This window comes from Rhinolophus hipposideros (genome assembly GCF_964194185.1).
Source record: "Rhinolophus hipposideros genome assembly, chromosome: 26".
Lineage (NCBI taxonomy): Eukaryota > Metazoa > Chordata > Mammalia > Chiroptera > Rhinolophidae > Rhinolophus > Rhinolophus hipposideros.
In genome coordinates this window covers 8,159,479-8,182,341 of record NC_138072.1, presented here as the reverse complement: position 1 = coordinate 8,182,341, position 22,863 = coordinate 8,159,479, and the positions used below count along the sequence as shown (strand labels likewise).

The 22,863-nt window shown below is 37.9% G+C and overlaps 1 protein-coding gene across 1 annotated transcript in view; it reads left to right on the top strand.

The window, feature by feature from the left end:
* The window catches only part of USH2A (usherin), a gene marked incomplete at both ends in the record, with an annotated part of 554,530 nt that overhangs the window by 104,131 nt on the left and 427,536 nt on the right, over nt 1–22,863 (top strand). The window contains 2 exons of the mRNA XM_081039194.1: nt 8,392–8,587; nt 12,073–12,714. Of these exons, the coding sequence (XP_080895320.1) occupies nt 8,392–8,587; nt 12,073–12,714 (838 nt within the window). The remainder of the gene's footprint in view (nt 1–8,391; nt 8,588–12,072; nt 12,715–22,863) is intronic.

Genomic DNA, 22,863 nt, shown 5'->3' with positions numbered 1-22,863 from the left:
GCCTTCGGAGTTAAGAGCATGGAGCTCTAACCGCCTGAGCCACCGGGCCGGCCCTAAACACTAATTCTTAAGTATTAGTGTTCATGAGAACCACCGACATGCCTTTTATTAAGTGAGCATTCCTCGACTCAACCATCAGGGATTTTTATCTCTCTAGGTCGGAATTGTTTGTGGGCAATCACAGGACTCATCTCAGAATACACTAAACGTATGTTGAATGCATATTTGTATATTCAAGTGTTTCAATATTTAAAACTGGCATGTATGCTTGATTGAGACAGATGTTTTAAAGTCAATGTTTTTTTTACTTGAAAGGACAACAGTTTGGATTAAGTATTTTCTGAGAAGGTATTGAAGTCATCACGTTCTATGAAAAGCGAGTAGACATTGTGATTTCCATAACTTCTGTAATATCTGATGCTATCTTTGGATGCATTTCAGTGAAGTAACAATTTTAAATAATTCAGTCAATGAACGGATATTTGGTGGAATGCTACTGTGTACCGGACATCGCGCTACTCAAGGGGTACATAATAGTGAATACTATTCACTGTATACATAGACACATCCGGAACTGGTAAATTAAATTTCAGTGTCCCAAAATGTATTGTTTACTATTATTATTTTAAAATCAACTTTGTAAGACTTGACTTTGTCATTGCCAATGAGAAACCCGCCCTAAGTTCAAAATCACTGTTGTTAAAAGTGTTTTCTACTTGAACTCTCTCTCCTGCCTGTCCACTCTCAGTGGTTTCTGCGCAGTGTGGGGCCTCGCCATGGAAATGTGCCTGGCTCAGTCCATTTTGAGAGTTTAGGAAGCTACCCAACTCCAGTCTCTTCAGTTCCCACAGCAGATCTCTTGCCATCACTTCCTGTTTTCTTTTTTTTTTAATTCAAGTTTGTTGGGGTGATGATGGCTAGTAAACTTACATCGATTTCAGGTACAATTCTGTAATACATCATCTGCAGATCCCATTGTGTGTTCACCACTCAGGGTCAGGTCTCCTTGCATCACCATGTATTTGGTCTCTTTGACCCTCTGTTGATCACCATCACCCATCCCACTTGTGTTGCTCGTTCTGAAAATGCAATCTTTGTTTTCTAGCTCTCGGGTCTTGGAAAAGTCACATGCCCCATGACTTCTCCCTGCTTTCTTCACACAGCTGCTGATACCGTGCAGGCCATGTGACACTTGCTCCTCTTTGGGGATTTCTGGGGGTAGCTGCTCTTCCAGTTGTGTTATAAGTATTCTTCATGGCCTTTTTTGGTGTTGCCATTCAGTTCTGCCAACATTTGTTAGGATTTGGAGAAACTCAAGATCTCTGTGGCCATATAATCAATGTCCCTGATTCCTTTAGAATCCCTTTCAGCTTTGACTACCTGATTTAAACTGAATATATAGAATACCTGGTAAAAATGCAAGCCTGAGCTGTTGTGTCATTCTATCCTATGTTAGGGCTCCCATTTCTCTTCCTTCCTCAGCCACTTCACCCATCAGTGTCTATTCTCAAAAAATGTATTCATTGATTAAAATATTTCTTCTTTGCTCTCTTTTGTATCTCTCTTCAAACAGCACTCTCCAAATCAAATTCAATTTCCGGGTAGACTTCGTATTCTTAAACATTTGAGTTTACTTTTCAAATTTGTTTCGTAACATCAATATTACCTCATTGGCTGTCAGTGAGTTCTCTGAGAAAACATAATCTATAGAATATTAGACTGTCTCAACCACCAGCCAAACAGTGCTTTGGAAGACATATAGTTCTGCTGTTTTAAAAATGTAGCTTTAAATTACTTAAAATATGGGGTCTGCTATGTAGAGTACCTCTGATAAATATCGACTGTGCTCACCTAATTTATTAATCTTTAAATTATGGTGCACATTTTCTTGAAACACAAAAGTGCTGTTTTCAGACACACACAAGTTATCGTGTAAGGATTATTCGATGCCTTAAATTCATCCTGATAGAATTCCATTCTTAATGTAGAGGATAATTGAGAAAGCCGACTACAATAATTATTGCAGCATCTTAGTCTTTTCTGTTGCCACTAATATCCCTGCCAAATGCACTGTTTCAGTTATCACACAATTGACCATGCATGTCTACCACTGCTGCATAGTCTGGAGCCACTGACTTTTGCAGGATGATCCAAAAGGGAGAGGGCCTGAAAGTGGTCACAAGGCGATATGTAGCAACCCATAGCAAATACCAGTGGTCTTCAGGGAAATTCATGAATACTAACTGGGCTGCATGGCTGATGCTTGCGCTGGCATCTGGCTCATCACAGAGATAGGCCGTTGCCTTGACCTTCCCTGGGTCTTCCTGCTGTTGTTAGACTCATAGTTTATCACAGCCGGTGAATTTAGAACAGTGATGATGGGCAAAGATCTGGGAGTCAGACCCTTTACTAGCGGTCTGGCCCCCAAGAAGTAACTTGATCTTTCTACAGTTTGGCTTCTTCTCTGAAGTGAACAGTCATGCATTTCACAAATAGTAAAATGATTCAAACTCCTGTTATTGTGGCACTTATATTGTAATGGGGTTTGTAATGTGGCTTTTTCCTTCTTTCTTTATCTTTTTTTTGTTGTTTGTTTGGTCCCTCTTTTTCATGTTGGAAATTTTGCACAAATGTCTGATGAATCCCTGTTGCCTGTTCTAGTCTATAATGAAATGGTAAACCATTTCCAAACTGGACTTTTCTCCTGTACGTATGAATGAACAGCAAGAGAGCTTTTCTTTGCAAGTGTTAGAGTCCCAGATATCAACATAGAGATCTTATTATCTCTGTAGCTTTTCTCTGCCATGTTCTTCTTCATGGAAACTAAGTCTATTTCTTGGCATTCTTGAGAAGTAGTATAGAAGAAGGGGAATGGTGGCAGGGGGTAAGGGGTCCCTATTTTGTAGACTTAACTTTCCAATATCTGCCCTACACCACAGCCTCTCATTAGCAGTTGGTCCGATATAACGGAGCTGCTGAATTTCAGTTTTTCTTGACAGTAAAGACTGATGTCTCCATGGAGTAAGAGTAGTTGTCCTGGCTGTGTAGGATTGAAATGGGGACCTAGAAATCTAAATCCTCGTTCAGTAGAATTCCTGAAACTCATGATTCTCAACTTTAGCACTATCAGGATTTGGGGCTGGAGAATCCTTTGCTGGGGGAGACTGTTCTGGCCATTGCAGTATGTTTACCAGCATCTCTGACCTCTACCCAGCAGATGCTAGTAGAATCCCTTCCCCAGTTGAAATAACCAAAATCGTCTCCAGCCACTACTACTAAATGTTCTTTCGGGGGAAGATACTCCCCAGTTGACAATCGTTGGTCTAACTTCAAGCCTGTGTCCTACTTCACTAAGTGTTTTGTGGCCTGTAAATAAATCTGAAGACTTTCAGATGTTTTGTAGGAAAAAAAATAATAAAAGTTCTCTTGTTTTAGGGTTCTAAATCAAGTGGTACCATATTGTAGCTTCTCTGACTCATTGAGATATTGTGCATATTCACTTAATTCTTCCTTCCATTTTCTGTCTTTGAAACTTTTTGTGAAATTTGTTCCCTGTTGTTTTCCCTACCGGTCTCATTATGTGTAGGCGCTATACTTTCTTTTAAAATTTCTATTTGACCTATGAGCAAAAAGAGGACATAGATACCTGCTTAATCATCTGAATTTTACCAAAACTCTTATTTTTGAACATACGTATTTAAATGTACATTTTTCAAACAGCGGCCAGACTTAGTCAACACTTACATCTTTTTTCCCTAAGAACGGAAGTATATTGTGATTTTCTCTCCTTCCTCTGCTCTACTATCCCTCCTGCACAAATTTGGTCTTCATTTTATTAATCTCTGAATGAACCATTTCCAGCAACGGCAGTTCTTTGTCAGAAAGCAGAATGTGTACAGTATACGTAGCGCTTGTTTCTGTGTTCCCTGGGCATGGAGTCTTTATCACCATCAGAGATATACACCTAGCGATCAGCACGCTTACAGTTTAATTTACCCTATTTGGTAGCATCAGCTTATAATAGTAAGCTCTATTGAGGCAGAGTCTTCTGTTTCTCTTTTCCTTTTTATTGTGTTAAGGACACTTATCATGAGTTATACCCTCTTAACAAAATTCTAAGTGCGTGATACAGTATTGTTAACTATAGTAGGTCTCTAGAACTTTTTTGTCTTGCATAACTGAAATTGATACCTGTTGAAAAGAAACTCCCTGGTTGCTCCTTTCCCCAGCCCTTCCCCAACTACCAGTCTATTCTGTGTTTGTGAGTTTGACTGTTTTCAAACCTCATATGAGTAATATTATGAAGAACTTGTTCTTCATAATTTGTGACTGACTTATTTCACTTTGCATGAGAATCCTGGGTTTCGATGAACAGTTATCTAATAAAGTGACCATAGATTTAAATGATCTGAATAGTCACCAAATGAAAACAAATCTGTCTCTCACTTTCCTTTGCTCCCAACCACATGCACGACCACGGTATGTTTCTCAATTCTCCTATTTGTGATGCTTCTTGTTAGGTTTCCTGACATCTCAGAGTGCCTTATGCTTCTGCGAATTTCTATCCAGATTATGCAAGTTTCAGATTTTGTCTTTAAGGAAAAGGTCTGCTGAGGGGATGATGGAAGATTCAGGACTCTGATTTTGGCTGCTTTGAACTGTCAATGGACGGTGTGCAGTTTTGATCTCTACAGTTCCTTTTTTTTTTTTTTTTTTTGGTGGTATAATCAGCAGAGCTTGTCTGCCAAGCTTCCTTGGATCTGTGTCTGATTTGAGTTCAGAACTTAGAGCTTATGTTAAATGTTTACCCATCTATGGTGCAACTCATGAAAATTCACTTTGGATTTAGTCATCTTGTAAATTCAGTTTATAGTTGTTTTGTGAGGTTAAAAAATTTTTTGAGACTTCTCCTTCCAAGCAAACAGAATAGTGGGACCTGAGTTACCTTCCCACCTGAAATAAACAAAATACGGACAAAGTATATTAAATAATGGTTTGTAAGACCCTGGACAGCAGGTAGTGTGGCCGATGTCCAAAAGCATCAGGAAGCAAATTAACCAGGTCCTGTAGTTGCCCTTTGTTATCACCTTGAGAGAATTTCCAGGCCGGGGACCAGGTAGGGAGAACCCAGGTGAAACCCAGAGGGTTCCCTGGAATGAAGACATAAGCTGAGACTTTGGGGGAGAATGAAATTACTAGTTTGCAGAGAGAGTGGCACAGAAGGATAATTCCAGAAATCCACGGGGCATCTCCTATTGTGTTTCCCCGAAAATAAGACCTAACCGGAAAAGAAACCCTAGCATGATTTTTCACGATGACATCCCCTAAACATAAGCCCTAATGTGTCATTTGGAGCAAACATTAATATAAGACCCGGTCTCATTTTTGGGGAAACACGGTTTAAGTGTTCAGCTGACTGTCGATCATTGCATGTGTGTGAGGATGGGAAAGGAGCAACCTGAAAGCATATGGTGCTTTCATATGGTGCTTAGCACTCATACAAGGTTAAGAATAGTACCGGTTTCCAGTACTTTCCAAGCCCAGCAAGAGGGGATGGATGCCAAGCTGTAAGCATTTTAAGCCTTTGCTTGCATCATATTTGCTGACATCCTGTTGGCCAAAGAAAACCAGTAAATGAGCCTAAGGTTAGTGCAGAAATGGTCTGCCAAAATGCGTGGGGACACACAAGTATTGTATCTGACTTTTCAGAAGTGTATTTTTAAAGGGAGAGGGCATGCCTTTCTCTCTTTGTACTTCTTGGTGGACAGAAATTGGTCTTAGACTATGAATAGATGTATATTCTCTCACATAAAATTAAGAGAATCTACCGCTGAGTTGTACAGAAATAAAGCTACGTTTTCAGGTGAATTTTGAGAAACCAATTAAAATGAACTCATTTTATAAAACTATAAAGGCTTTTGTCTCTCACTTTTAACTTATGTTTTAGGGTGTAGCTAATATAGAGAAAGTATAATTCATATGTATTATACAAACACTTAGGTTAATGCAATGGTGGTAAAATAGTATTATCTTATTTGCAACAGAGTTTTTCATACGGAGAGATCTGATTTAGTTGAAAAGAAGCACCTTAATTAGACTGTGGTGTTGTAAAAATCGAGGCACTAATGGATGTTTTTGAGATGTTCTGTGTGAAAAGTGAGAGGTGGGTGTCAAGAGGGAAAGTAAACACCAATTGGGAGGGGTGAGGAGTGGGGATACAAGATGGTGGCTCATTGGAGTGCAGAAACCTATGAAAATCTCCAGTTGTAGGAAAGCGAAAAAGATATTATCGGTTGGAAAGTACAGCTTCACTATTCTTTCACCCAAAACGTTAGTAAAGTTTAATTTTTATTATTATTATTATTTTTTTAACAAGAATTCCTTTTCTTGAAATTGAGGCATTGGCCAAGGTTCACCTATAGGGCGAGCTCTCAGGTGGCAAAAATATTCCAAAATGGAAGAAGCAGGAATGAGGACCAGGGTGACCAAGAGAATATCCACACACAGAATTCTTACAACCTTAAGGAGCCAGCCCTTTTGTCTTTCAACAGGAATGGAATTAGGATTGCAGGCAGTCTTCTCTAGCACTTCAGAGACATGGGTGTCCCAGGTGCTATATGCATTGTATTTAAATAAGAATGCAACAAAAATATAAAAAAAGATCAAGTTTGGCACAGAACACTTCTTTTTCTTTTTGCCTTTTTTCACTCTATCTTGCTCTTGACCTCTGAAAGAGTGCTCATTAGACATGGGGCGTGTATGAAGTTATTCTTTGCCAGACATGTAATGTATGTCCAATTCCCGAAAGGGCTTGCCAATGGTTTAGGGAACAAGACTAATTAATACCTGCAAAGCCACAGCAGAAAATAAGGGCTTAATTATAGGGTGGTGGACGTGATGTGCTGTGCTTTTCATGGCTGTACATACCACATACCCACCAATAAGGGCCACCACTTTCTGCAGACCAGATCAGGTCTGTGTTGAGTGACATTTTGCTTCCCAAGGGGCTGGGTGAAAGTGGGGGTGGGGAAGGCAGCCTGGTCCACCGAGGCAGCTTGGGTCCTTGGCTATCTTTCTGGACTTACATGCATCTTTGACACTGAGGTTCATTGTTATCCACAATAACGTCTGATGCATGTATCAACCTTTATTTGTCAGAGTTTTAGACATTTTCATGTCAATTATTTCATCCTCAAAGAATGGCCCTACTGAGTCCTTATTTCTCAGATGAGGTAAAATGAGACACTGATAGATTTGTAAAAATTATTTAATTCAAAAGCCCTTTGCTACATCTTCGTAACTGAATCCCAACGTCATAATGTTTTTTTTGGACCATCCCTGAAATTCAAGGTAAATCAAACCGTGTCTTTTCACATGTACTTTCCTGCCTGCAAGTGAGGAGAGATGGATTCAGTCCAAGCGAAAGGAAGTTGGGGAGAAATGCCAGTGACTTTACAAGAGATTTCATATCTGTACCCCATCTTTTGTGAAAGTCCTGAGCGATCGAATTTCTCATATTTACTCGACAGTTTATATGTGTATGTTCCCTAAGGAAAAGCTTTAGCTCTTAATTATCCTCTTAAACCAACGTAGTATGATCTATGTATACAGTAGAATGAGCGTTAAATGTTTTATGTATTTTCATTCTCAAATAACAGCTTGAAGAAGAAAAATATGCCTTTTTTCAGCTATTTTGCTTGACAGTACTCTAAAACATGTAACTTTTCCCCCATTTTTTAACTGCAGCATAAATCAGCTAAATATGCTTAATGTGATTAAGCCCATGCTACAAATGAACCAGAGATATGCTGAAATATTCCTCAAAGCAGGATTGTGTCAAAACAAAACAAAACAAAACCAAAAAAAACATGTTATCGGGGTCAGTATCAGTGAGCATAAATAGATGTTATTGACTGTTTAACTTTGATGTTAAACATTATTAAAACCTTGATGGGATGATATTATTATAAAGTCTTCCTTAAGTACCTGGTACGTATGAAATAGGTTTGGATGAAAAGAGACAGTAAACGAGAGGAACGAAACAGAGGTCAAATTGTAAAGACTAAATTAACTGCTGTCTGTTCTGTTTTCAGTCTCCACATGACTATATTTTGATTTTTTTTTTAATATAGTGCTTAATGCTTAATTTCACATTACCCTTTTAGACACATACTACTGACTTTGGGGTTTATTTTCATCCGGTTCTATATATTCACCCTGCTGAAACCTCCTATGTTTTTGTGTCAGGAGGAAAAATACCTTATTACCTTTTTGTCTGTTTAACATTTAAAGTTTTTTTTTTCTTCCCTCCCTCTCTGTCTTGTACCTAATGAGCAAATTATCTAAAAATAGATGTGTTCATCTTTCTACAAAATGTTGTATGTTCTCTAGATTGGAGGCCAGTGTAATTGTAAGAGACGTGTTTCTGGCAGACGGTGCAATCAGTGCCAGAATGGATTCTACAATCTCCAAGAGCTGGAGCCTGATGGCTGTAGGCCTTGCAACTGCAATACCTCTGGGACAGTGGATGGAGATATTACCTGTCACCCAAATTCAGGCCAGTGCAAGTGCAAAGCAAACGTTATTGGTATGTGTAATGCAAAAGTTTACAGTCACATCTCTATTACCATTTGGAATAAAATTCTCAGTTTGATTTCTTAACTGAAGAGTAAAGCAGATTTCTTTGCTCAAGGCAGGCTGGAAAAGGAAAACAGTTTCGAAGAAATTAACTGTCTAAAAATGATTAAATTAATAATCCCATCAAACTTCAGCTTGAAGCTTGGTTTAATCAACCCTTTAGAAGTTTCTTTAGTCTGTAGCTGCATTCGGTCACATGGTCCCATACTAATAAGTCATAGAAAAATATAATTTGCTTACTGCATAGATGTTTCTTTTAGAAAATTAGCACTTTTTCAAAATGTTTTATACTTAATGAGTTCTAAGCAAATCATTTCCATGCTAGTTTTCTTAATAGACCAAAATAAATGGATTTTTTTTCAAAATATTCTGTGCTACAGGGTCCTTTGTGATAAATCTCTCCATTTTTTTCTATTATATTTCTTTGAACTGTTCCTATGAAATGCAAAATAAGTCAACGTAATTCCACAGATCATGTATATTGCTAGGGTTAGTTATAAAGGGCCACCTAATTTTAATTTTGTAATTCAGTGCCAAGCTGATTATAATAAACAGCCAGCTTCAGTGTTATCTATCATTTTTTTATACACGACGTGCTTTTTTGTTTGTTACTCCCACAGGTATTTTTCAGAAATTAGATTTGATTATAGCAATTTATTACATCCAACATTTTTGAGGGGAACCACAGCCACATAAGGGCAAAATTTATCAAGTGCCCAAAATGCACTATGTACATAATGCACTTTGAAATTTTGATATATGAGAATATTATGAGAGGAAAGTTTCCTGATGAAGTGAGTCTTGTATTGTAACTGAACATGTCTTGGTTCATATAGGAAGTTTAAAAAAGACCTTTGCCTTTCTATTGTCATTCAAGACACCGCGTCTTCCAGGGTTTTCTAACATTGACCTGAACCTTATAATAAAAGCATGCCTGGCAGACACGTACCTGCACACACACCACACAGAAATGTGTACATGAAGATACACATACATGTGAACATGGCATTCTGAAAAGCATTTTTGTTTCCGAGATATGACACCAAAACAAATGATTTTACCTTTTCTATATGTTGACGTATGTAACGTCATTTTATTAATTCAGCCAATCATTTTAATTTAATAAAACATGATATGGGTGTGCTTAATGGTATTACACAAGAGTTCTCTGGTTTAAAGAAAGATTACATTAAAAATCTATAAGAAACAAAAACCCTTGCATTTCAAACACACAAAAACTACAGAAAACACACATGACCAACTTATACAGAGAAGCACATTTTTTCTGTAAGTGTTGTCTGGATGCTGAATGAATTTTACACCTTAGAATTTAATCTATAAGGCATCCTTTGTTTTTTAATGGGAGATATATTTTAAATTCAAAATGTGAAAACACAATTTAAAGAAATGCCTTTAAATACAATGAAATAGTTCCTTCTCTAGGTCAGTGGGATCTCTCTTATGATGATTAGATTTCACAGCCTCAGGAAGAAAAAAAGAAAACTCAAACTTTACTATTGACTTTGAATTTGTCATGACCTCCCTGCCATTTACGTGTTTTACTGGTTGACCCAGACAGTTTCCTGCAGGACAACATATATTTCTTTGAAGATAAAAATCACCACTTTGATACCATTATTTCCGAAGTTATTTCTGCACATTCTGTATTTTTAATACAAATATAAACTTGGTATGTATACATAGTTCTTTTTGAAATGGGACTGGCAAGTGACCTGATTCACTTTTACCTTGTTAGGAGCAAGGCAAAAAAGCCCAGAAAACACAAGTATATGTTGTATCTGCTTCAGAAAGCAAACTGTTAGAGTTAACAAAACTGTTAAATCTTACTAATGATTCTATCACCAGTAAAATACATTAGCACCAATAATTTTATTAAAGTAGGTCATTCATCTAGAATAAAAAGGGAGAAGAATGTGAATTAAATGCCAAGTGTGCTAACTCGCCTGTACTTGTTAACACAGAATGTGATGCCCTGTAGGCCTTCCTGAGTATCGTTAGGGATAGATTACCTGTCAGGAATATGTATGGCATATTCAAATAAGCGCTGCGCATATTTTTAAAACTGATATGATATGAATCCATGTAGACCAATTTTAATAGTTCAAAATGAGTCATAATTCTTGTTAACAATACAGTTATTTTTAAAATTTGCAGCAATAGTGGTCCTTTTTTATTTTCCTTATTGAAATTAAATGATATGCCTTAGGTGAGTCATCCATCACTGTTAAAGAACTTGCCTTGCATTGGAGTTCTTGAATTTTTATTCATATATATATACATATATATTATGCATTTTCTTCCCGTTTAGGAAATGCTTTTCTACAAATGAGTTCCTGAGTGTGTTTTTGACTGTTATTCTAGGACTAATTTTTTTTTAATGCTGTTAAAGCTGAAGTAAATGTTACAATTGCTTCATCCCCACATAATCAGTTATTTAAATTCGTGGACATGTGAAGGGTATCTAAAGAAAGTGTTTTGCATGTCAACATTTACTATTCAAAAAAAACACATTTTCATTCCTTTGCCTTGTAATATTCTTTTTGAACCTAATCTAAGTTGTCAGAGATTTAAGTTGAGGTGTTAAAACATTTTCCTCTGTTTGTGAAATGTATATATTCCTTCAAAGAGAAGCTATCTAAACAGCAGAATTTATTTAGTGTTTAAAGAAGTATGTTCTGAAGCAGACACTATGACAGGCAATGTGATTACTTTATGAGCCGAGGAGAGCATAATTTATATTAATTGAAAATGATAAAATATAGGAGCGTATAAAAGCACTGAAATTAAAAATTGTTCTGGATGCTTTCTTTTCATTAATTATTTAAGAGTGTGATATTCAGAAGTGAGTTTATAGACGGGTGTCCTCAAAATAATTATCAGTTTAACATTTTATTAAACATTTTTTAGGGGATTCTGATTTCTAGGAAAATAACTAATGTGGTAATATGCAGTTCTTCTGGCTTTGGAAATGTACTTTACTCTGTACTATACTTTTAAATGAACATACTTTGTTAATGTAAAATGACTACACATACTTTTAATATAGTTGTTGTTAAAAGTACAATAACTTTTAACAATAATTATTGGTTTTAAAATAATAGTTTTAATATTTGTTGAAGAGAAGATCTTTTAGTATGTGTAATGGAAGCCACATTTGCATTTTTTCTTTGCATTAAGTAATGAATGAATACAATTTAATAGAGCATGTTACAAAAATAAGTGAATGCCAAATTACGTATGACCATCCTATTTTGAGTATACGATTAGCCCTCTGTGGAATTACTTGTGAGAAACCACCCAACATTTTGTCTGCGCTAAATGTCGGCAGCAGCACTGTGTGTGTTTCAGCTCTCTGAAAGCATGCATAGAATCGTGTTCGCATTTTCCACTTTTTTAAACTAGTTCTCTTTTTAGGGCTTCGATGTGATCATTGCAATGTCGGATTTAAATTCTTCCAAAGTTTTAATGACGATGGATGTGAACCCTGTCGGTGTGACCTCCGCGGCTCGGTGAACACGCTCTGCAATCCTCTTTCTGGGCAGTGCGAGTGCAAACACGAAGTCCAGGGACTTCAGTGTGACACCTGCAGAGAACACTTCTACGGGTTGGACATCACCGGTTGCAAGGCCTGTGACTGTGACACAGCTGGGTCCCTCCCTGGGACTGTCTGTGACGCCAGGACAGGGCAGTGCCACTGTAAACCAAATGTTGGAGGCAGAGAGTGCAGTGAATGTTTGGACGGATATGTGAACCAACAGCAAAATAATTCTTTCCTCTGCCTGCCCTGTAACTGCGATAAGACTGGGACAGTCAATGGCTCTCTGCTGTGTGACAAATCGACAGGACAATGTCCTTGCAAATTAGGAGTCACCGGTCTTCACTGTAATCAGTGTGAGCCTCACAGGTACAATTTAACCATTGGCGATTCTCAAGGCTGCCAGATGTGTGACTGTGACTCTTTGGGGACATTACCTGGAACTGTCTGTGACCCAGTCAGTGGCCAGTGTCTATGTTTGCCTAATCGTCAAGGAAGACGATGCAATCAGTGTCAACCAGGTAAGAGAGAAATGTGTCACCTTCTCAGTATACAGGGACTTTTCTTTTTGGTATCTCATATTGGGTGAATCCTCTTTGTTACTCAGTTGAGACTTCTAAAATATTCACCGTGTTTCCCCGAAAATAAGACCTAGCCAGACCATCCGCTCTAATGCGTCGTTTGGAGCAAAACTTAATATAAGACCCGGTCTTATTTTAGTATAATATAAGACCGGGTCTTATACAATATAATATACTATAAGACCGGGTCTTATACAGTATAATATAAGACCGGGTCTTGTATTAATTTTTGCTCCAAAAGACGCATTAGAGCGGATGGTCTGGCTAGGTCTTATTTTTGGGGAAACACAGTATCTCCAATATCAGTGTTTATTTCGTTATGCAACATGTGTATAACCTGTTTCTTTGAGGTTATGTGGCATATTTAAGTTGCTGTATTTGAGGTAACCCTTTAGATGGGTGCCAGCCAATCAGACATTTCATGATTGAGACTTACATTTCATTTCTCAACTTGAACTAAATCCTCTGTTAACAACTGAAAAAAAAATCTGACCAAGATCAGGAAGAATACATTTTATTTTCCAGAGAAAGGAAAACTTAAGTAAATTATCTATACAATGCCAAATACTCACTGCTGAACTGATTTTCTGACTGAAAGTGACCAGACGTTTTTAATAAATGGGCTATATGTTCTGGCATCATACAGAAAGATCTAGAATTATTTTTGAATGCCGGCAATTTTATAGGGTAGTGGTTAGTCCCACTGTACCCATCTTTCCATCTGTTTCCCAACAGGAAGAAAGATGGACCTTGTCTATGGCTTTGCCCTTGTTTTTATGTGATTTTAACTACAATAATATACTTTTCTTTATAATAAAATCATCATGGTGTTGTGATAAGTGTAAATATTTATCAGTTGTCTCACAGCTGTACTAATTGTTCTGTCTGCCACAGTCAGCTCTGATTTATCTGCACCTGTGAAAATGACCATGGTAGAAATTTATTTGCCTGCATTGGATGAGTAGGACTGAAGTCCTATTTTACGTGACAAGGAATCCAACTTAGAATTGAGCCATACCTTTCCATTGACATTGGTCAGTGTGACAAGTAAATCCAAAAAGACAGGAAGGAATGGATGAGTATTTAATTCATTTTGAGATAAAAATATCAGAAAACAATTCAAACTATCTTAAGGGGGTTATGTTATCTGGATGTCCGAGAAAACCTGATGGGGAACAAAGCAGTCAGGACACAGGAAGTAGCAAACTTCTGTTGGTATATATTGGTGCGTTTCTTCATTCCCTTCCTCTATCCCACCCCCTCTCTGCAGAGGGGCACTTTCTGCTTTATTTTCTCTTTTAAAACTCCTGATTATTTATCAGTGTCTTCAATTAAACCGACCACTTATGGAGTGCGTGCAGTGTACAAGGCATTATATTAGTGTTGTATGAGTGCAAGTTGAATAAGATAATCCTTCTTGTCAAGATATTAAAACTCTAAAAAGGGAAATAAGACAACTGCACAAGTAAATAAAACACAAAAATACTTTGAATATGATTATTTTCATTGATAGTGACAATCCCTGTTCTATATCCTTCTTAAAAGAGAGGACAATTTGCCATAAATCTTTGCAGAGGAGTTTTGTGACATCCGTGCTTAGGCAAAGAGCCACTGTACCCAATACATCCCAAAAAGAAAGGGGCCAGAAGGAGATAGAAGGGATCATGAGTGGGGAGAAAAAGATTGACCCTGATTTGCCAGTATTTTAATTTTTCCGTTCAATTTATATTTTTACCAAAATTTACATGCAGTTGTTTGAAAAATCAGGTAGACTGTAAAGACACACAAAGTCCATTCTTCTCCCATAAATCTCTCTACCAAGAACAACCACGTACAGCTCCTTTAGATACTTATTCTGGCTTTTAATTCTATATTTCTACATATATTCTTCTACCTTGACCTTTAAAATTTAGACTCTATCTTCCTGTTACAGAGGTGAGGATTTAGCTCTGTATAGCTACTCCTCAATAATCCCTTTATTTGGTTAAATCAACATTCAGAAATTATTTTATTATGACTATTTAGTTCACAGCTATGCCTATGGTAGGCTTTGATTATATTCCTTTTCTTGAATAATTGCCTTTGCTTAGATTCTAGGGATCTCTTAAATATTTCTAGGAATCAAAACTTTTCAATCTATTTTTTCCCGACCGAATATGTTAGTCCACAGGAGGTCAGAATTTCTGATTTGAGCTGAATGATCTCTAATCCCGTTGCAAAACTCTAGTTGAGGTTTACCTTTGCAGCTGTACTGAAAATTTCCTTCACATCTCCTGTGTTGTGTTCCTTGTTCAGGAATCCTATGTGATTCCTTGGTTTCCTTGGTTTATTTGAAAATTTGTTTGGTAAAGCACACACTTCACTAGCTTGTGAAAAAGAGCACAGGGATGGAAGTAACCTTTCTTTCCAAAATTTTGAATGTTGGGGATTACTGTTATTCCACACTTAGAGCTATTAAGATTTCAAATTTTATGAGTATTATAGAATCGTTTTTCCTCAAACATTATTTCATAATTATCTCCTAACAGTGCCAATCAGATTCTTGTTTCCTTTTTTTTTTCCTATATTCTCAAAACTGCTACCATTTCTATGTATCTCATTTCAGAAAATGTCATGATGATGTTTTTTTTGTTAAAAAAAATTTCCTGGGCATTCAGTAGGCCCTTTTGTCTGTAGATTATTGTTCTTACATTCTGCTAAAATCTTTCAAACACCTTCAGAGCAAATGTAGACTAGTGTTTGACCCAACCTCTGAATGCCTTACCTAGCCAAATTGGTACATCAAGTAGCCATCACAAGCAGCCTTTCATGCAATCCTTACGTTCACTCCAGCCCTTCGCCCCTGCCCTGTGGAGTCCAGACCCTTCCAGGTTTAACTTCTAAGAAGAGTCATTGTCTTCTCCGAATTTGAGAGAGAAACCTTCCGGTTGGGGAAGGGCTTAACTACACCTCACACTTGACTTCAGAAGGTTAGGATGATAATACTGGAGGCTTTAATTCCAAACATTTCTTTCAGAGTTCTGCAACTCGTGTCTATTAGCTTATTGTTGGCCTCTCCCTGCCAGTGATGGGTTTTCACTGGTAGACAGACTTCTGTTGTTGGCTGCCATTTCCTTTTCTGTCCTTCGGTTTTTTTTCTTCCTTTTTCTTTTTTGATTCCAGAAGGGAACAATTGTTCAATCAACTATACTTAACTGAACGTGTTACCCTAATATTTCCTGGGTTGTAATCTTTTTTTTTTTTTTTTGAACAGGACTTTATTGGGGAGCAGTGTACATTTCCAGGACTTTTTTTTCCTCCAAGTCAAGTTGTTGTCCTTTCAATCTTAGTTGTGGAGGGTGCTGTTCAGCTTCATGTTGTTGTCCTTTCCGTCTTAATTGTGGAGGGCCCAGCTCAGCTCCAGGTCCAGTTGCCATTGCTAGTTGCAGGGGGTGCTGCCCACCATCCCTTGCGGGACTTGGGGAGTTGAACAGGCAACCTTGTGGTTGAGAGCCCACTGGCCCATGTGGGAATCGAACCGGCAGCCTTCGAGTTAGGAGCATGGAGCTCTAACCTCCTGAGCCACCGGGCCGGCCCAGTTGTAATCTTTTTAAGCTTAATCCTTGCAGTTATCTTTTGATTTCTCTCTTTTCCCCACAACCTTTGTCTTTTCTGTCAAAATGAATTTTACTGGTTTTGCCTTCAGCTGTAGCCAGAGTTTGGCCACTTTTCACCACCCTCACTTATCTATCCATCCTAGTTCCAGCCCTTTTATTCTTTCCCCTGGACTGCTCACCAGCCTCCTCAACTCCCTATTTCTTCTTGTCTCCTTTTTCAATCACTTCTCAACATGCAGCCAAAGTGACACTTTGTCAGATCCTATCCCTCCAGCATCTGTCTGGTTTCCGTCATTGTAGTTAATAAACAAAAGTGATGGGCTCTAACGGCTCCCATGGCCGGTACCATCCATGGTCTCTCTGACTTCATCTCCGTGCGTCTTCAGTTCCTTTGTTGCTCTCCAGCCTACAAGTCAAATCGCTTTTTCTAGATTGTTCAGAGTGATGTCCCAGACACATAGAGCAGTGTCTCCATAGTGGGGACTCCGTACATATTTCCTGAATTAAGTGAATAATTACATTACACACACACACACACACACACACACACACACACACAAACACACCTTAATGGCATTCTCCTCTTTTTAGGCACCAGTGCCAGCCGGTGAGCGCTCCATAACTACACACACCTAGGGAGGATGTGGTGGTTTACCCTGCAGAGGAGGGGAGAGAATAATGCATTTTTCTTGACAAAACAAGATATTCTGTACACATCTATGTAGCATATGGAAAGGTCAATGTGTGCAATGTGGCAGTGTGTATGTGGACTTTTTTTTTCTTTTTTTTTTTCCTTTGGTCCTGCATTATTCTAGCTTCAGAAATTACATTGAATTTTGTTTTCTGGTTTCATTGTCTTCTGTGCAATTTACATTGAAAACAAGAAAAACCTCTTCTGCTGAAGTATCTTTATCATAAGCAGATATTTCACAGTCGCCAGCTCTGCAGTATGCACGTCAGAGCGCACCGCCGCGATCTGAAGCTTTCATTCTACTTGTTTAAACTCTCCTTTAAACTCATTGGGGAGACCAGATTGAGCACTGCTGGGGGAACGCCAGGCCTATGTGTGTGACAATGGGGCGGGAGGTGGGGGAGGCACTGCGCAGCCTGAGGACTTTGCCTGCCCTTTTGTGACCGTACGTATTACTGGCCTACAGGAGGGTGCTGCTCATACATTCTTGTCTCACTGTCTTAAAAAGCATTCTTAAGGAAGGTGCATGTAATGAAGCCTCATGTATTATTAACCTAACCTTACTTGAATGTACAAGGAATAGGCTTAATTCAACTAAAATTTATAGGCAATTTGTTAAAGCAGCAGTGCACATTAGAAGGTACATTAGAGCCACATTGGTTTAATATGCCATTCAATAACTCGAACAGAGGTTAAAAATGCTGCTTAACCTCCATTAAGTATTTTAAAAAAGCTTTAATTTAAAATTATTTGGAGTGTGTGTACATATATGAATGTACACATACCCACACTAATAAATACCGCACAGTAAACCTGATTCCCCATTCTTCGTTTGTTCAGTGGATGACCTCGTAACGTTCGGTAGCAGGCACTTAATCAGAGGCCCGGCCGAGAAAAGCAGGGAGGGATGTCAAGGCATCTCGAGCCAGTGACCCGCCCTTGTCCTTGAGAACTAGAGGCAGAGAGGGTTTATGAGGACTCTGCAGCGTTGGGATAAAATAAAGGCTAATTTATAATGAAAACAGCTTCATATGACATGTTTTGTGCTAATAGGACCATCGCTCATGCTTTCCTCTGGTATTTACTTTTGGTTTTGTTTTATAAGTCATACATACTATTGGAAAGTAAAACAGAGTATCTTGTTTCATTAAGAGGCATATCAGATTTGTTAAATAATGAGCTCATGCACCAAAATTGCATGCAAGACCCTACCGATGGGATTGGAACTAGATGGCTGATATTCCATTAAAAATCAGTGCATCAAAGTTGGGATCCAATTATGCCACATGTCCCAGTGTTTGAAAAAGCTTTACAGAGCAATGTGTTTTTTCTCAGAGCGACCTGGGTCTCAGCATAAGCGCCTCTTCCTTGATAAATGATCAGAAAAGAATCTTGCCATAGGCAATATGGACCATAATCTTAGGAACATCAAGGGAAAAAAAAAAGACATTGACAAGTCATTATTTAAGCTTTAATTTAGGAAAACCTCACTTTCACAGAAAACTGCCTAATAAGATTTGCAGTGATGCTAATAAATAATATTTACTGAGTGTCTGTTGTTTGCCAGACCCTGGAATGGGGTTGTATCTGTCCCATTCAATAGGTACAGTATTTTTATCATGAAAGGACCAGTATTATTCCCATTTTATAGTCCAGAAAATGGGTTCTAATTAAGTAGAAGGGCCATTTACAAATCCAGATCCATCTGACCCCAGAATCTGCACTTTGGAAGTGTGAAACTTTTTTCTGACTAACTCAATATATGTCATAAACATTTACTCAATAAAAATTTGAATGTGGGTTAAAATTGAAATACTTACAAGCATTTGTAACCTGTCCCCACCCTCAAACTCATCTCAATTCATAATTCTGGCTTACAGCTTCAGGTCCTGGGTAGCTCATTTGCTGTCTGAAATCCAAGTTATGAAATGAAAATTAACAGAGTCCTGGGAGGGGCTCCAGTGATCAAATAATGAAGAGCTGAAACAAGAGATGTAGAAATAGGGTGATCTGCATGGATTAAGTCGGAGACATGTTTGAAATGGTCGCCGTCACGTAGCATACAGTGGATAACTATTGAGACTGAGAAAAACAGGAAGAAAGAATTAAAAATATTTCTTTGGATTATGGAAACATATGTGTGTGTTTTCTGTGAGTTTTCATATCCATCTATAATCTACAAGATATAATCAGAGCTGCCATTATTTTTATTTATTGTTGGCATTCGATTTGATACTTAAAGAATATGCTTGTGGAGGCCTTTCATGGGTATTCACATAAAGAGCAGAGTAAGTTTTTTTATAAAACTGAAAAGTCCAATAGAATCTTTTTCCTTATAGGAGCCCGTCATTATAGCTTTTGCTCTTCGAACAGGAGGCATGCTTTGGGGGTGATGGTTTGTTTCTGAAGCACTGTTCCCTATGGTGATATGGCAAGGATTACATTTACAATTTATTGTGCCTGATTCATATACATTTCCTGCGAGGCCGGGCCATTCTCACTCTCATGACTTACAGATTTATGTTTACCATTTTCTTTTTCAGTGTTAAAGAGATCATCTCATATTTTAAGGGGTAAGAAATATCTGTCTATTCATCTACCCATCCATCCACTCAGCCATCTATCCATTTCATTCATATGTCCATTTTTTTTTCCCAGTAAACATCTATTGAATAAATTACTGAGTACCAGGGGCTTTGCAGATGTAAGATACATAATGACAAATATATTAAGGCATCATGGGTTAGTAGGGGAAACTTACTTGTATGTAAATATAACACAGTGTGATAAGTGCGTTATTAGAAATGGGCAATATAAAGGACTAGTAAAGTGAACAGACTGATTAATTCTTGAAAGGTGGGGGACATGGGAATGTAGTTGAGAAAGTGATTTCTGAGCTGAGTTTTAAAACTAAATGGGAGTTGGTAAAGTACTCAAGGAGAGTATAACAGTCCAGAAGAAGAAATCAAAGCCGAGAATTTAAAGTATATCTAAACTGATGTATAAAGAGTTTAATTTTTTTTAAACAAGAGGTATTATACCCTGGGATGGCTCATATTAATATTTATTCTTTTCACTGTCAATAATAAAATAATAATAATAATAAATAATAACAAAACTAATAATAGAAAAAGTCAAAAACAAAGTTGACTTTATCTGATAGGTCAACTCTGTCAATAATTTTACCATTATTTTTATGTAAAAATGCCAAATGGGGGGAAGTTGTTATTCTTTCCTCTACTTGAAAACTAACATCCTCTACTACACTTCATTCTGAAAATACTGATTTGTTAAAAAAACGAAAACAAAAGAAAACCATTGCTAACATAGCCTTTTGTTACTTGCTAAAGGCGAGCCAGAAATTCCTCCCTAGACTCTTCTCTTCATAGAATGTCCATTCTCTGGTTTAAGCTGAGAGTCGTTTCTTCGAAATGGCTTCTAATTAGTGCTTACCCTCAGCTCTGCCCTCCTTTTCTGAATAAGGCCTAGAGGTGAAACGTGTTTTCTTTCTCCCATTTCGAGACCTTGGTAGAACCTCGCTGTTCATGGTCCTCGGGGGGGACATTGCTGGGAAATGGGCTCTCCTTTTATGCCCAAGACGGGAACTGTGTGTGCAAATGGCCACTACAGGAGATAATACAGCCGCCTCTCTAATCACTCTGAACTCTGAGGATTTTGTAAACCTTCTCCCGGATACAGCAACCCTGTTTTATGATACGGGTGACATTGTTTTCCACATGAGACTTGTCTTGCTTGGGACCAGGGCTTAGCCGAAATAAAATTGGGCAAAACAATAAACTTGCAGAGGGCTGATTTGTGTCATATTTGTGTGAAGTCTCAGCACTCCATAATGGGAGGTAATAGCATGGTCCTAATGGCGGTGATTCAGTATGTAGCACAAAATCGTTCATGGAAAGAAATCTCCAAAAGATCAGTCAAAAATGATACAGACACGAAGATGCAGGCCATGAAGTGGAGCTAATGGGAGGAAATCAGAAATGTCTTGAGCAAAAGAAAAGAAATTAAGGTCAGGTATCTGTAAGCTGCACTTAGGTGTTGAAGCTTAAGGAGGAGGGAAGGGAAAACGTTGTTTTCTGTAGTTGGAAGCCATAAAAGGAAAGGTAATGGTCTAGAATTAGGCACATTCAGGTACAGCAAGAGGTAATCATTGAACAGGAAGGTACCTGAGTCATCCTAATTAGAACTGCTTAAAAATAGGACAACTGAAATACTAGTGGGATTAACCTTTATAAGAATGCTCCTGAGAGGAGGCGAAATTAACCTCGAGACAAAATTCCAGTGTAATCTTTTCCTTGAAGCTCTCTACCTGTAGGTTGCAGCCTCCCTAGGTGTTTTAATACCTTTTATTTTGTTCTTCTCTGCTTGTATCTCTGATTTTTCTATGGCTTTTTTTATTCTCTAAAAATTGGGCAGCCCACTCTTCTGCACCAAACCATACCCCCCTGGTCTTTACAGATTTAACTAATAAATCATCTCCTGTAAAAATCATCCATAATTGTTCTAGAATTCTCTATGGCTCAAAGCTATTGCAAGAAGTCCAAATTAATTCTGCTTCTAAGTATCTGTGCTAATGGGAAATTTATCCAAATTGGAGAGCTGTTAGTACATTCGTGGTACTATCATCGTGGATTTGAGGACCTAGGTACCTTCACAGGAAGAAAAAAATACAGACAGTCACAGACACAGTGGTTTTGAATCCAAAATAGAAGTCTTCTCAAGTTGTGCCTTTGATCACATGATGAATCAGTATAGGAATATACATGAGTTGACATGGCCATTCACTAATTCTGGAAACACATACAAGGCACGTGCTGTCAGTAGATGCAGAGAAGCAAGTGACATAATCTAGTTGTAAATGACGGTAAAAATGATTATATTAGTCAGTTCTTTCCAACGGAATGGCACAGATTTCAAGCTGCTTTCTTTGCTTCTCATAGAGCACAGTCTTTTCTATTTTTACTATCCCTGCAGCTTTCTAAGAGAGAATATGTAGGGCCTAGGAGAAGAAAAACTAATTGTTGATGGCTAGAAAGAATGACTTGTTTTCCACTAAAGCCTCACATAGGTTTTATAGTGTTCCCATTACGTTTTCTTTTTCCCTATGGAATAGATAATAAGGAATGGATTCGCTTTGTGCTCATGTTCTTCACCTCTCTTTCAATACCACTGAGATTTTATATCCTTAAATTAGGGATAGTGACAGTTGTCCATTTCATTTTCATTTGCCAGAACGATATTCACTAGACTCCTTCTGCAATCCCTCTCCGCCATCGTTTCAATAAAACTCCTTGTAACATTATGCATGCACTTGTGTGTATGTAAGTGCATGTTCATATATGTGTGCATATAATACACAGACATACATGTCACACAACACCAAGAGCCATTTCTCCCTCATTTGCCTGCTCCATCTTTCAAGTGTCCAATGGCTTTCTAATTTTATAACTGTTGACTTCCGCCTTCTGGGTCCAAGACATTTCACATAACTTCAAAATAGTTTTGAATCATGTTTTTAATTCTTTCCTTTCGCTACAAGAAAAAAGAAGGGGGTTTTATACTTAATCTAAAATTTGTGTGTTTTTTAATGTCATACTTGTGGGAAATGCCTGTTTAACAACTGGGTACATTTTTGTGAATTCCTTAAATGTTTATGGATTACCTACTTTGTGACAAGCCCTGCACTGGATCCTAGGGAGATAGTCATGCATTCATGAGATGAGGTTCTACCTTCATGGAAGTTACAACCTGGTGGAAATGAGATTCATTTATAATTGTCATGAG